The sequence below is a fragment of the Dryobates pubescens genome, chromosome 12, assembly GCF_014839835.1.
Source record: "Dryobates pubescens isolate bDryPub1 chromosome 12, bDryPub1.pri, whole genome shotgun sequence".
In the NCBI taxonomy this organism is placed as follows: Eukaryota; Metazoa; Chordata; class Aves; order Piciformes; family Picidae; genus Dryobates; species Dryobates pubescens.
The window spans coordinates 13,556,518-13,570,869 of NC_071623.1; the positions used below are offsets into that span (position 1 = coordinate 13,556,518).

Here is a 14,352-nt window from a genome sequence, read left to right on the forward strand (position 1 = left end):
AGCTGCTTTATTCTTGCCCAGCATAAAAACAATGGAACTACAGATTCATTAGTGGAATGCATTACCATATTTAGGATGTCAGTTGTATCTCCAAGGTATCTATCATTATTTTCATTATCTGAATCTTCTTCTGCAGAGCCTCTGCCAGGTTTATCTTTGTGGTGATTCTTTTCTTCAATGAAAAATGGGGGAAAGCAAACAATTACCATAAGAAAAAGTAATATAGCAACCAGAAAACCCTACTCTTGTAAAACAGAGATGTTGTCTGTTTTACTAAGATGAAGTCCTGAGTTGTTTCCCAAGCCTAAGACACAGCATAAACACTTCCACTTCCTTTTTGTTAATATTGATGTTAGAGGTAGCTCAGCAATCTGGCCTCAGTGATTTTTGCAGATTTTCAAAGCATGGCACGAGGCTTCTTTTGCATATTCTCTTTAATAATAGAATATATAATATTCTATAATATAATAATATAATAAATTAGCTGCAGTCCTTTTATCTACATTGCACAGGATCTGTGTAATGGATGGAGAGGCAGTGAGCTTAACTTGCATGCAGCATCACAAAAATGTACCCATCGAATTTTCGTGTTCACCTCAAGCACATCAGGTATGCGACCAGTTTCACAAAACCTGAAGGTTTAGGCCTCAGAAGACCCTAAAGGCAATTTAAATGTCACTGCATTGCTTCCCTGGAACCAGAAATGCTAATGGACATGCTGGCAGTTTATAAATAATCATCTTAATTTTAACTGAATTAATTACTTTCAAATTGGATTTGCCACCCCAGTAAATCTGAGCTAGAAGCCCTGCTTTCTGCATGCTTCAGCACTGCACTTCCCAGGAAGTCACACATGCCCAAGAACACAGGTGAAATCCAGAACTGCTTGAGAGAAGCTGTGCAAAAGTCCAGCATTTTATCAGTATTATTGTTATCCAGGCTTCTGCACAAGCGACAACATTGCAAATCCTTTATATCTTAGACAACAGAGTGTAAAGAGTACTTTTGCATTTCCAGGCAAAGAAAAAAGATCCTGTAAGAATTAGCAGAACTCTTTTCTTGTCCAAAGTCTCTCATAGGCCTTCTTGTGTCTTTAAGATTGTTCTCAAACTTTTTTTTTCCCCTGTAATTCCTTTTTCTCTGTGTGTGAAAATCTCCATTTCAAAGCAGTTACAAATCTTACAGTATTTTTGTGAAGTCCTGTTTCTACAGGCTTGATGAACCACAGGTACAACTCACAAGTTTTTCTTTCACTCAACCCAACTCTAAATCCTTAAGCAAGATTTTCAAAAATTAACAGTGTGAGGCAGTTTCTCTGGAGGCTGAGGGAAAACCTCATTACTCTCTACAACTTCCTGAAAAGAGGTTGGAGTGAGGTGGGGTTTGGTCTCTTCTCCCTAGTATCACATGATAGGATGAGAGGAAGTGGCCTGAAATTGTGCCAGGGGAGGTTTACATTGGATATTAGGAAAAATTTCTTAAATCCTCTTTCCTATTCAAACTGAGCACCTCTTTATGAATGGTAAGAGCCAAACTACAGAATTATCAGAAAACAGCAGTTAAGATATAAGGACACCTCACCTTTTTCATGGTTTCTGTCCTTCGTGGGTTCAGCTTTAGGAAGACCAGTTGCAGAAAAAAGGAATGGGCTGGTGTTGCTAGTCACAGGCAGCGAAGTCTTCAAGAGCCTTTCTCCTAGTGGAGGCAGTGTTTGTGCCATTCGAGTAAACTGTTCTGGTGACCTTTCCTTTAAAAGATTGAAAAAAATATAGTGAGAATAAGAGTAGAAGAAAAACTAAGCAACCTCTCATGCCTGAAGTGGTCTTTTCTTTTAATTGATGACACAGTGTCTGAACTTTGTATACAAAGCATAAATAAAATGTCTTTAATGTTTTCATTCTTAGTGGAGAGGCACTCCTAAAAAGTGGAGAGGCATATAACGGGCCATTGTAGGTTGGTTGTATCCAACAATCTCAAGCAGCCTTAGGACACAGACAAAGGAGAAAAAGAAACGTTATTTTTATTTAAAATAATATTAAATTCAATTATATTAATTAATATAATATTAATACCTCAATTAATTAATTGAGGTATTTAATTCACACTACCAATAATTTTTTACAGGTTAAATATATTTTTGTAGCAGAGTTAGTTTTCAGACAGCGAGTCTCCTTCTCTGGAGCCTTTCAAAGCCAACCTGGATGTGTTCCTGTGTGGCCTGCCCTAGGTGATCCTGCTTTGGCAGGGGGGTGGGGGTTGGACCCAATGATCTCTGGAGGTCCCTTCCAACCCCTAACATTCTGAGGGATTCTGTGTAATTAAGTGAAATGATCCAACTCATCGTGCTGTTCAAAGGCATCAAATGGAATGTGTAATGGATGTAAATGAAAAGAAACTATTTAAAGTAACTACAAGATGTTAGGATTATTTTAAGCTCCCTCTGAAACTTTCTCCTTTGATAATTCATAAAGGCCAAACTTGTTTAATATATTCAAGGACTCAGAGGGAACAACATGAAAAGTCAGGTTCTTGTTCTTTTTCAAACATGTATTTTAAATGCAAAGGAACAAGTTCCATATTTGAGAATTTTAAAACAAACAAACAAAAAAAGAAAATATTTTCATAGAAATAAACAAGTAAAAGATGACCAATATTTATGTTTTCCTCTGCATGAATTTGGGGAGAAGAGCAGATAATCATTCTTCTTTAGCACTGGTGAAGCCACACCTCAAGTATTGTGTTCAGGTCTGAGCCCTTCACCATAGGAAGGACGCTGAGGTGTGGGCTCATATCCAGAGAAGGGCAGTGAGGCTCATGAAGGGCCTGGAGTACATGGCCTATGGGAAGAGGCTGAGGGAGTTGGGGTTGTTCAGTCTGGAGGAGGCTGAGGAGAGACCTCATCGCTCTCTACAACAAACTGAAGGGAGCTTGGAGTGAGGAGGGGGCAGCCTCTTCTTGGTGGCAAGCGACAGGACTAAAGGGAATGGTTTCAAGATGTGCCAGGGGAGGTTTGGGCTGGATAATAGGAGATATTTCTTCACACAGAAGAGACCATCGGAATGGTTTGCCCAGGGCAGTGGTGGATTCACTCCCCCTCAGGGTGCTCAAGCAGCACGTGGACCTGGTGCTTGGGCACATGGTTTAGTGTCAACACTTCAGTGCTGGGGCAAAGGTTGTACTGGATGATCTCTGAGGTCTCTTCCAATGGGAAGTTTTCTGTGATTTTGCAGTTCTTTTTATACACTAAAATTGAACATGTACTTTAAGGAGATACATTTATCTGCTGGGCATATGCTGTGATTTTAGCTTTAAAAGTGATTTTGTTTCCTTAAAGAAATATAGCAACTCTAAAGAGCTCTGAATTTACCCTCTCTCGACGTCGCATTCGTGCCGATGTTAGCTGCAAGGTGTTTGTCAGTAGCGACTCTCCACTCATTTTAGAGATAGTAGCAGTCAAATGTCTCTCATATAAATCTTCTAAAAGTACTTCTTCAGATCCTTTAGGTCTTGGAGCAGCAAAAACTAGCATGTGACAACCACCACAAGCAACCTACAGCAGCAAAAGAAAAGGTCTGATTATTTGATTTGCAAGTATCAATACAAGGATCTCATTTGCTTACAATGATCTAGAGGCTTAGATTATATGAAAAACACAAGCAAGTAAGAGATACAGAATTGATTCAAATTTAGCTCCTAATGACTTTAACAAAATAAAATTACTTAATTATGTTTATTAATGATCAGTGATCTATGTTTACTTCTTACTTAAGTACAATGCATTTGTATTGAACAGGACAAAAGGTAAGTCTATCAAATTATTGATACATAAGGAAGCAAAGACATTCCCGATGATTTTCAAGGGATTTGAACCCCCTTTGGATTCAAAAAGCAATTCCTCATATTTTCTTAAGATCTGAAAACGTTCCACTGGACAAGTAATAATTACAATCAAAAAGATGACTCTCTGGTGTTTTCAGAACACATTATTATCTTCCCTCTGATACCAACAAATACTCCTTTTTATAGGCTGCCACATGTCTATAGACCAAAACAACTAAATAAGACCCTACAAAAGTAGCCAAATAGATTCTAAACCAAATTAACAGTGTGGTAAGTAAATACAATTTCCTTTTTCTTTAAATTTAGGTTGTCTAATTAAATGTTATAAAATGAAATCATTCAATAAGGAGATTTCTGCTCTCATTAATGATGTGTTGCATAAAAAGATAAATATTATGATGTCTGAGAAGCATGAACAAAAGCTTTACCAAAAGGACTGTGAACCTCAAGAAATTATAACAGAGAGTGGGATCAAACTGATTTGCAAAATGCTCTTCTCCAAGGCCCAACTTGCCATGTCGCCCATCTCCAAAAGTAAACATGAGGCCGTTCTCTGTGGAAAGAAAGAGATGTTATTAATAACAAAGATTCAATAAAAAACCAGAACAAAACCTTCACAAAGTAACAAGCCATGCAAGTAAGGAATATTTCTCTTCCAAAAGCAGCACCTGAATGATCATCACAGAATCACACAATGTTAGCAGCTGGAAGGGACCTCGGAAGATCATCCAGTCCAACCTCCCTGCCAGAGGAAGATCACCTAGAGCAGATCACACAGGAATGCATCCAGGTGGGTCTTGAATATCTCCAGAGAGGGAGACTCCACAACTTCCCTGGGCAGCCTGTTCCAGTGTTCTGTCACCCTCACAGTGAAAAGTTTTTTCCTCATGTTTCCATGCAACTTCCTATGCCTCAGCTTCCACCCATTGCCCCTTGTCCAGTCATTGGGCATCACTGAGAAGAGCCTGGCTCCATCCTCTTGGCACTCACCCTTTACATATTTATAAACATTAATGAGGTCACCCCTTAGGCTCCTCTTCTTCATGCTAAAGGCCCCAGCTCCCTCAGTCTCTCCTTTTAAGAGATGTTCTACTTCCACTTTGTAAGGAAGATACTCCATTCCCTAAATCACTTCTGTGGCTCTGTGCTGGACTCTTTCAAGCAGTTCCCTGAGGTCCTTCTTGAACTGAGTGGCCCAGAACTGGACACTATTCCAGATGCAGCCTCAGCAGGGCAGAGTAGAGGGGAAGGAGAACCTCTCTCAACCTACTACCACACCCCTTTTAATACACCCCAGAATGGCATTGGCCTTCTTAGCCACAAGAGCACATTGCCAGCTCATGGTCCACCTTCCATTCATTAGGACCCCCAGGTCCTTTTCCCCTCCACTGCTCACCAACAGCACTCTCATCTTAAATTTTCAACAAATTAATATGGTCAAAACATGTATTTGCATGCAAAGTACTGCCCAAGATTTTATTCTAGGCAACTTGTAAAAAAAAAAAAAGGCACAACAAAAAAATCCCAACCCAACAACAAAATAATAACATTTTGTTTGTACAGAATTGTACAGAAAATAAATGTCTCTAAACAAGAATTCCCGTTAGCAAGGCATGATTATGAAGTTATAATTAACCTAGAGATACTGAGTGCAGAGCTATGTATGGCATGGCTGTGAATCAGAAGTTCCTAATACTGAATCTGGCTTTCTCACTAGTTTAATTAACCTTTACAGCTAATAACTCTGCACTCTCTTCTTCTGCTCATTTTACAGAGAAAGCTTTTACAGCATAATAAGGAGTCACAGGAAGTGCATTTCACATTTTTTCACATACATACCTGCTATTACAGCAGTATGGCTTTCTCCACATGTGATGTTACATATTTTATGCCTCCTCAAGTGTTTCACAGACTTTGGTACTGGAGTTTCAAAAATAAAAGTACCGTGTCCCAGCTGCCCATGTTGTCCAAGTCCAAAAGTATAGACATCTGTCTCTGAAAATGTACAGACAAAATTAGCAACGGGTAGGCTTTATGGATAATAACTGCCTCTCAAATGACATCACCATCAAAAGAATCAATGCTTTATCAATTACTAAATTTCCCAACTAATCGATTACATTTATCAATTAATAACAAAATGCAACAACAACAACAAAAAACAACCACAAAAACCCAAAAGGAAATGAAGCACTAGAACCACAGAATCATAGAATGATCTGGGTTGGAAGGGGTTGTTTAGCCCAGAGAAGAGGAGGCTCAGGGGAGACCTTATTCCTGCCTACAACTACCTGAAGGGTGGCTGTAGCCAGGAGGGGGTTGGTCTCTTCTCCCAGGCAACAGGCACCAGAACAAGAGGACACAGTCTCAAGCTGCACCAGGGGAAGTTTAGGCTTGAGGTGAGGAGAAAGTTCTTCACTGAGAGAGTTGAATGGGCTGCCCAGGGAGGTGGTGGAGTCACCATCCCTGGAGGTGTTCAGGAGGGGATTGGATGTGGCACTTGGTGCCATGTTTAGTCATGAGGTCTGTGGTGACAGGTTGGACTCGATGATCTTTGAGGTCTCTTCCAACCTTGGTGATTCTGTGATCTAGTCCAACCCCCTCTGCAGTAAGCAGGGGCAGCCTCAACTGCCTCCCTGGGCAACCTGTTCCAGTGTTCCACTACCCTCATGATAAAGAATCTGTTCTTAACATCCAAGTTCTTGAGTTTCCTCTTATAGGCACTGGAAAAACTCTTTCATACTCATACCAGAACATTCATTCGTTAGCTCATTTTGGTTTAGTGCATTAATTCAATGCATGAGAACATATACAGGAAATAAATTTGAATGGTTCAATATGCAAGACATTTTTCTAACATAACTGCAAAATAATCCACAGCTCACATGTACACAGAATATCAGCTAATAAAATAATATATGGGTGTTTATAAGCTGTAACTAACTCACAACCACAATGTTTACATAGAGATGCACTTCCATGTACATCTTAATTCCTCGTTTCCTGCATGTACATGACCCTCATTAACAGACTAGACCTCTTTAAACCAATACTAATTTGTGTGTCAGAAGAGACTGCAAGAACAACAGCATAGATTTTAGTATTCTGTTCAGCTATCCAATACATTCAATACAGAAAACACTACAGTTGTGTTATCTTGTGACAGAATAATCATCTTTCCACATTTCTACTTTGTCCATTTAATGGACTGTCTGTGCCAGGAAAAAGAGTAAGAGCTTCTCCAAAGCAATAAAGATTCTTGGTGTGTCCATCCCTGGCAGTCTGTCACAAAAGGGGAAGACTGTAAAACTTGGAAAACTTGGTGAGGTCACACTTGAAAAGAGAAAATCAAAGATTAAGGGTTTTTGGGAAATGGGAGAAGCTTTCCTAGAATTTTATAGTCTGCCCCTTTTTCTTCTGCATATAAACAGCAAAGGGCAAGTTAGGGAAATAATACCTGAAGTACTTAAAAATTGTTATGAAACCCTGGGAAAGAGTGGGAAGGACAAAGTAATATTCTCCATCTAGCAGAAAGAACTGAGATTTGGGATCAATATATCATTACATCCTTGTTACAAACATGAAGCACAGCAGGCCTGCTCCTGCTGCACAGATTCCACCAAATCAAATATTAATAACCTTCTAAAGCAGCAGAAGAATGTGTGGAATGATAGTCGACAGAGAATCTTTGCTCTTTGAAAACTTCTTTGTGTCAAGGAAACAAGGCCACTGGAGTAATGTGCCACAAAAGCACTCCACACTGTGCAACCAAATTCTCAGAGCAGCCACAAACTGGAGAAACATTTAAACCAAATTATGTCACTATTCCCTCAAGTGAATCCTTTGCTACTGTCAGGGAGAGAGAAAGCAGAGAACAGATCAGATTCCATATTACTACCATTGCACACTGACCTTTCTGATTTCAAAGAAACCATGATGAAATACTGCAACACTATGCATGGAAATAGTCTTTCTTTTTTAGCCCTGTTAAACTGTTCCATTTATGTCATGAAGTCATACCATAAAAAACCTCAAATGGTCTCACAGTTTTTCAGATTGTAGATGAAAAACATTGAGAAAAGCTGGGTTTCTACTACACGTAATAGTAAAGCTCCCTCTGCTGCAAATTTCAGTGCAAGAAAGGAACACCTCAGGATCTTTTAAAAATAAAACAAGAAGGCATTTTCTGTAGCATTGAGACTATCTGCATTAAAATCAAGAAACTGCACCTGAAAGACAAGAGCTAAGCTAACCACAGTCTCATCTTCATTTTAGTAAATTGCTTTCTCAGGGTGGTTCTCCCCCTTTACACTACTCTCATGAGATCCCACCTGGACTACCCCTACCTGGAGTGTCCTATTACAGGGAAGATTCAGACATGCTGGAACATGTCAAAAGAAGGGCCGCAAGGATGATCAGAGGGCTGGGGCACCTCTCCTATGGGGCAGGCTGAGAGAGTTAAGGTTGCTCAGTCTGGAGAGGAGAAAATTCCAGGGAGGCCTTATTGTGGCTTTCCAGTATCTTAAGGGGGCCTACAAGAAAGCTGGGGAGGGACTTTTTAGCATCTTGGATAGTGATAAGACTAGGGGGAATGGATCCAAGCTAGAGGAGGGTAGATTTAGATTAGATGTTAGGAAGAAGCTCTTCACCACAAGGGTGGTGAGGCACTGGAACAGGTTGCCCAAAGAGGTGGTGGAAGCCTCATCCCTGGAAGTTTTTAAGGCCAGGCTGGATGGGGCTCTGGGCACCCTGATCTAGCACAAAGTGTACCTGCCCATGGCAAGGAGGTTGGAACTAGATGATCCTTGAGGTTCCCTCTGACCCTGACAAATCTATGATTCCATGATACTGCATCTATCTTAACATTTTTTTTTCATACTGGCAGACCTTGTAATTTTCAAGGTATTTTTTCACATTATCTTGAATCCTAGCTAAAACATGTAATGCCTTTTCCATTTGTGTTTAGAGGGAGATGTTCTCAAATGTTAACTTTAAAAGTGCATTAAGAATTTTTCTCTCCTCTGTTTCTACTGGTAGTGAGGAGAACAGGGCAATCCAAAACCAGGTTAAAGTGTCTTTATAGGAAGAATGATTTCTTCTAGTGTCCCTATAGACTATGGGCACCTAAATTCTGCTTATTAGTCAATTATCAAGCCACAGGAAGACAAAAAATCTTGCGCCTCTCTTCAATGATTCATGGTTCTGGTGCAGAAGTGAGGCCAGACCTCAGCAATCATCTCATTTAGCAGAAATGAGTTAGTTCCTCCAATCTGTCTTTGTAAGTACAATGAAAGAGAAGTCTGTGACAAAGCAACTACACAGACTTAGTGGTAAAAAAGCAGAGGTGAATTTTGTGATTCTGAACTTGAATTTGTAAATTATTTTGTCCACAGCATGAATCCAAAAGGGGATACAGCCCCACTGTCACCTTTGTCTTAATGCTCTCTGTCCCAGTAAGGATATGTCTGGGATAATAACTGCCTCTCAAATGACATCACCATCAAAGGAATCAATGCTTTATCAATTACTAAATTTCCCAACTAATCGATTACATTTATCAATTAATAACAAAATGCAACAACAACAACAAACAAAAAAAAAGGAAATGAAGCACTAGAACCATAGAATCATAGAATGATCTGGGTTGGAAGGGGTTGTTTAGCCTAGAGAAGAGGAGGCTCAGGGGAGACCTTATTCCTGCCTACAACTACCTGAAGGGTGGCTGTAGCCAGGTGGGGGTTGATCATTGTAATAATAAATAAAACAGTGCTAGGCAAAAATCTATACAGCATTCCAGTCTAGGGAGGTTTTCCTCCAGCTCTGCCCCACCCTGGTGAAACTACACCAGGAATATGGTATCCAGTTTTGGGCTCCGCAGCCCAAGAGAGATAGGGATCTGGAGGAGAGCGCACAGGTGGAGAGCTATGACAATGACTGGGGGACATTAATATCTCTCTTATGAAGAAAGACTGAGAGAACTGGGGCTGTTTAGTCTTGAGAAGGCTGAGAGGGGGTCTTATCAATATCTGAGTGGTGGGTGTCAAGATGAAGGTGTTGGTCTCTTTTTGGTGATGCCCAGTGATAGGACAAGGAACAACAGGTACAAGCTGGAACACAGGAGGACTCAATGATCTCAAAGGTCTTTTCCAGCCTGGTTAATTCTATTCTATTCTACTCTCCTCTATTCTATTCAACATGAGGAGACACTTCTTTATGATGAGGGTGATGGAGCACTGGACCAAGCTGCCCAGAAAGGTTATGAAGTCTCCTTCTCTGGAGACTTTCTAATCCAACCTGGGTGAGTTCCTGTCTGGCCTGCCCTAGGTGATCCTGCTTTGGCAGGGGGGTTGGACTTGATGCTCTATGGAGGTCCCTTCCAAGCCCTACCATTTTGTGATTCAGGGATTTTTTAATACATGCTATTTGCTGAAAGAACTGAGTGAGCTACAAGAGCATTTTAAAGATTTGTACATTCCTTGCTATGTTTTTAAGGCTATAGAGAAAGTAAAAAATCCACAGAAGCAAACCAGAAACAGCCAGGTAAGCTTATATCTCTCCACACAGATTCACTTCCTTGAATATTATTATTGTTATTATTACTCCTACTATTATGCCCATAGGCTACACTCTTACAAGAGGTTTATTTTTAAACAGCTGAAAAATGTTGCTGTGAAAAGAAAAAATAATCATCTGTCAACACTATATTGAGTTTTGCCAGAGCTGGTAATCGGATTTGGGGAATTCAGTATAAATAGTATACAAACTTTAGAATTATGTGAAAAAATCTAAATAATCCTATGTAGTTTGAACAGTCAGTTCTGTCATGAAAAAGTTGAGCTTTTTCCATCTTTCTCATCCTCTTTCAAAAGGGTACCTTGAATTTCTATTCTCTTTAAAATACCTTGAGACAGAAGATGAAAACCCCAACATTTTACACACTAACACACTAATGTGCTGTATTGTGCTGTCAAACGACCTGCTCTTGAAGGACTGCTTCACTTTTTCCTTTGAAGAGATATCTTTGCTTTCCCTCCTTTCAGAGGAAAAAAGGAGCTAATATATCCTTTCATAGACAGGATTATTCCTAGAGGATTTGCCATCATCCTGAAAAAATACGTGAGATAGTAAGGCCACTCCCAGTCATAAGGTATTTTTTCTTCTCCATCTCCTAGGTTCACAAATTATTATTATTCTACCTTTTCAGAAAGCTTTGTTGAGAAATTCCACTAATTGAGACTACTGCTCTCATATCTCTTTTGAAAGTGAGGATACCAACAGCTTTCAGTTTCTGCAGGAAGGACTTGCAAGCACTAAGGGTGCTAGATGCATTTCATTTAGTTTCTGAGAGACATCATCTGGGATGAGGATATGATCTTCTTGAACCAGCTGATAGACCGTCATTAAATGAACAGGTTTGTGCTGCTACAGTAAGAGAAAGCTTTTGCATGACAGAATTTTTAACTCTGGTTCTGTTTAATTTCTATAACCACTGAAAATATTACAGGCAGAAGTAATAATAAGACCTGTAAAGATGATGGTTTACAATTCAACACTTCTATAACATTCAGCATTTCTATAACTTTCTATCTTAAAAAAAGCTTTTCCCAAGTGTTTCACTTTCTGTTTTCTGGGGAAAAAATAAGTTTTTGATTTTGGAGTTTCAGAGCCCCCCAAAAATATGAATTCTTTAACATATACTTTTTACCATTTGCCCTGGTACTTGCTGGAGAGATTGCAAACAGCAGTTTGATTTAATAACCTGGGTAACAACTGTTCTGGCCATACAAAATTGCCAATAGAATAGATAAGACAGCCATAAAAGAGAACCACAAAGTGCTTTGGAATAGCCTAATTATGTATGAGAGTCAGGAAGAAACTTGCTTCATACTCAGTAAGATAACTGGATTATACTTTCTTCTAATTCAATAAACCCTAAGTAGAACTGATGACAAGAAACAAGCCAAGATGTTTAACAGTTTCTCCATACGACATTTCTCCTATATCCTGTTCCTATGCTAAATGAGAGACATGGAAATATACAATAGGTAGACACTCTTTTATTTTTCAGACTCAAATGGTAAATCCTAAAAAGCTGGCAAGACCATGATAAGGTGAAAACCACATCAGTACATATTGTGATACTCAAGGCAAGCAGCACCCATTTTCACAGATGATGGTACATAAAATTCAGAATTTCTTCTAACTTGTACTACTTAATGTAGGAAAATTAACTTAAAAGGGATATAGATGTTTCTGCTCCTCTTTAAAGATACATTCCTTCATTAGAATTCTCAATTTGTGGTCATGTCACTTAATCTCAAGCTGCACTTCAGTACTGATGTCAAGTGTCTGGTGCAAAGCCTATAAAGCATGTATGCCACACTCACTTTCTAAATAATCACAATATCTAAATCTCTTTTCTCCATTCCCCCCACCCCACCCCACAAATTTTGTCCCAAGTCAGAAAATTTTCTGTATGTTAACACACTCCTAATAAAGCATCTTTAACTTGGGACAATATTTCCATTGTTCTCTACTCTTTTGTCCAAGGCAGAAGTTCAGAGCTGCAGCCTATTTAACGGTAGCTGAATCACATTAAAAAAACATCTATGTGATCTTTCCTCACAAGGATTATTAATTTTTAGGAAAAGGTATTTTGTTGGAGGATATTGCTTTCCTCTTGTCTTGACTCAGCTGGACCTTTTGGCATTCAATACTTTGATCATCCACTGCCAGCTAAGCCAGCACTGAATTTATTTGCATTCTGCTGAAAAAAACTATTTCCAAAGGCAAATAAATCTTAGATACTGAGGCACTGACTTACTGTGGTGTCTTTTTCTTCACTCTATTTGCTTTTTGTACAGATTTCATTATAGTGATGATGTCACCCAGGTCTACATCTTCCTAATAAATCTTTGTAACAGTCATGTGTTACAATGAAATTTTATCACACAAAATCCCATTAAAACAAAATATCTATTGGTTGGCTTCAGATTTATGGTTAAAAATATAATCAATAATGATAATCAAATCCTTTCTGCAGACCTTCACTTTATATCCCATAAAATAATGCTATGATTTATACATTTGCTGCCCCCAAATTTATGGCATTTTTTCCCCCTAATAATGATAATCTGATTTTATGTAAAGAAATTTATGTTATGACATAGAATACTGCCAGGGTACCGACTGTATGTTGGTTGAAGAAGAAAGACAAAGTCATTGAAATGCAGACAAATGCTTGCATTATCTCCTGGATTTCCTACTGTTATTTCCTCTTCATAGGTCTCCCAAAGGAGTTTTAACCTACTAGAATCTTGCAGCATGACTCAACATTACTCACAATCTTTTGCAGCACATCACTTCCACCTTCACCTTCACCTTCCCCAGTGGCTTGTAGCATAGAATCACATCATATTTACTTACAATCTCCCTCAGTTAGATTTTTCAGTTTATATTTCAGAAATGTTGGCTACATAACCTTGAAGGCATGCCATCAGGGGGACAAGAGATGACTATTTAGCATTCTCAAAATACATATGTGAGGACCAATACCTAGATAGCCTACTTGTTTCTGTAGCTTTTGCATTTTGGTAGGAGTTTAATTATAGGCATATCACACAGCTGTGGAATTCATTATGAGCCAAAGCTGATACATTTTAAATCACAGAATATTAGGGGTTAGAAGAGACCTCCAGAGATCACTGAGTCTAAACCCCCTGCTGAAGCAGGATCACCTAGGGCAGGCTGCACAGGAATACATCCAGGCAGGTTTGGAAAGTCTCCAGAGAGGGAGACTCCATAACCCCTCTGGGCAGCCTGTTCCAGTGCTCTGTCATCCTCACCATGAAGTGTTTCCTCCTGTTGAGGTGGAGCCTCCAGTGTTCCAGCTTGTATCCATTGTTCCTTGTCCTATCACTGGGCACCACCAAAAAGAGACCATCACCCTCAACTTGACACCCCTCAGATATTTATAGACATTGGTATGATCCCCTTTCAGCTCTCTCTTCTCAAGAATACACAGCCCCAGTTCATCTGTGGGCTTTCCCCTTCCTGCTTCTCCACTACTACAGTTCAGAATAGAATCATAGAATTGTTAGGGTTGGAAGGGGCTTCAAGGATCATCCATTTCCAACCCCCCTGCCATGGGCAGGGACACCTCACACTAGATCAGGTTGCTCAGAGCCCCACAGGAGTTGTGGAAACAAATACGTAGCTATGTTTTGCATATACCTCTTGGAAAAGCTGATTTACTATTGGCACACAACTATTTCATCATACAGCAACATACACTGTCTTCATAGCTTCATAGAATACCAGGTTAGAAGGGACCTCAAGGATCATCCAGTCCAACCTTTCAGGGCAAAAATATAGTTTAAATGAGAGGGCCCAGCACCCTGTCAAGCTGGGCCTTGAAACAGTCCCTTGGGAGTTTATTCCAATGTCTAACAGTTCAAATGGGGAAATTTTTTTTTCTGACATCCAGTCTGAATCTCTCCAGTAGCAACTTGT

The 14,352-nt window shown here is 39.5% G+C and overlaps 1 protein-coding gene across 1 annotated transcript in view; it reads right to left on the reverse strand.

Moving 5' to 3' along the window:
* The window catches only part of RPGR (retinitis pigmentosa GTPase regulator), a 47,646-nt gene that overhangs the window by 6,819 nt on the left and 26,475 nt on the right, over positions 1 to 14,352 (reverse strand). The window contains exons 8-12 of the mRNA XM_054165858.1: positions 5,680 to 5,835; positions 4,269 to 4,393; positions 3,368 to 3,550; positions 1,582 to 1,747; positions 66 to 172 (exon numbers count right to left, since the gene is read on the reverse strand). Of these exons, the coding sequence (XP_054021833.1) occupies positions 66 to 172; positions 1,582 to 1,747; positions 3,368 to 3,550; positions 4,269 to 4,393; positions 5,680 to 5,835 (737 nt within the window). The remainder of the gene's footprint in view (positions 1 to 65; positions 173 to 1,581; positions 1,748 to 3,367; positions 3,551 to 4,268; positions 4,394 to 5,679; positions 5,836 to 14,352) is intronic.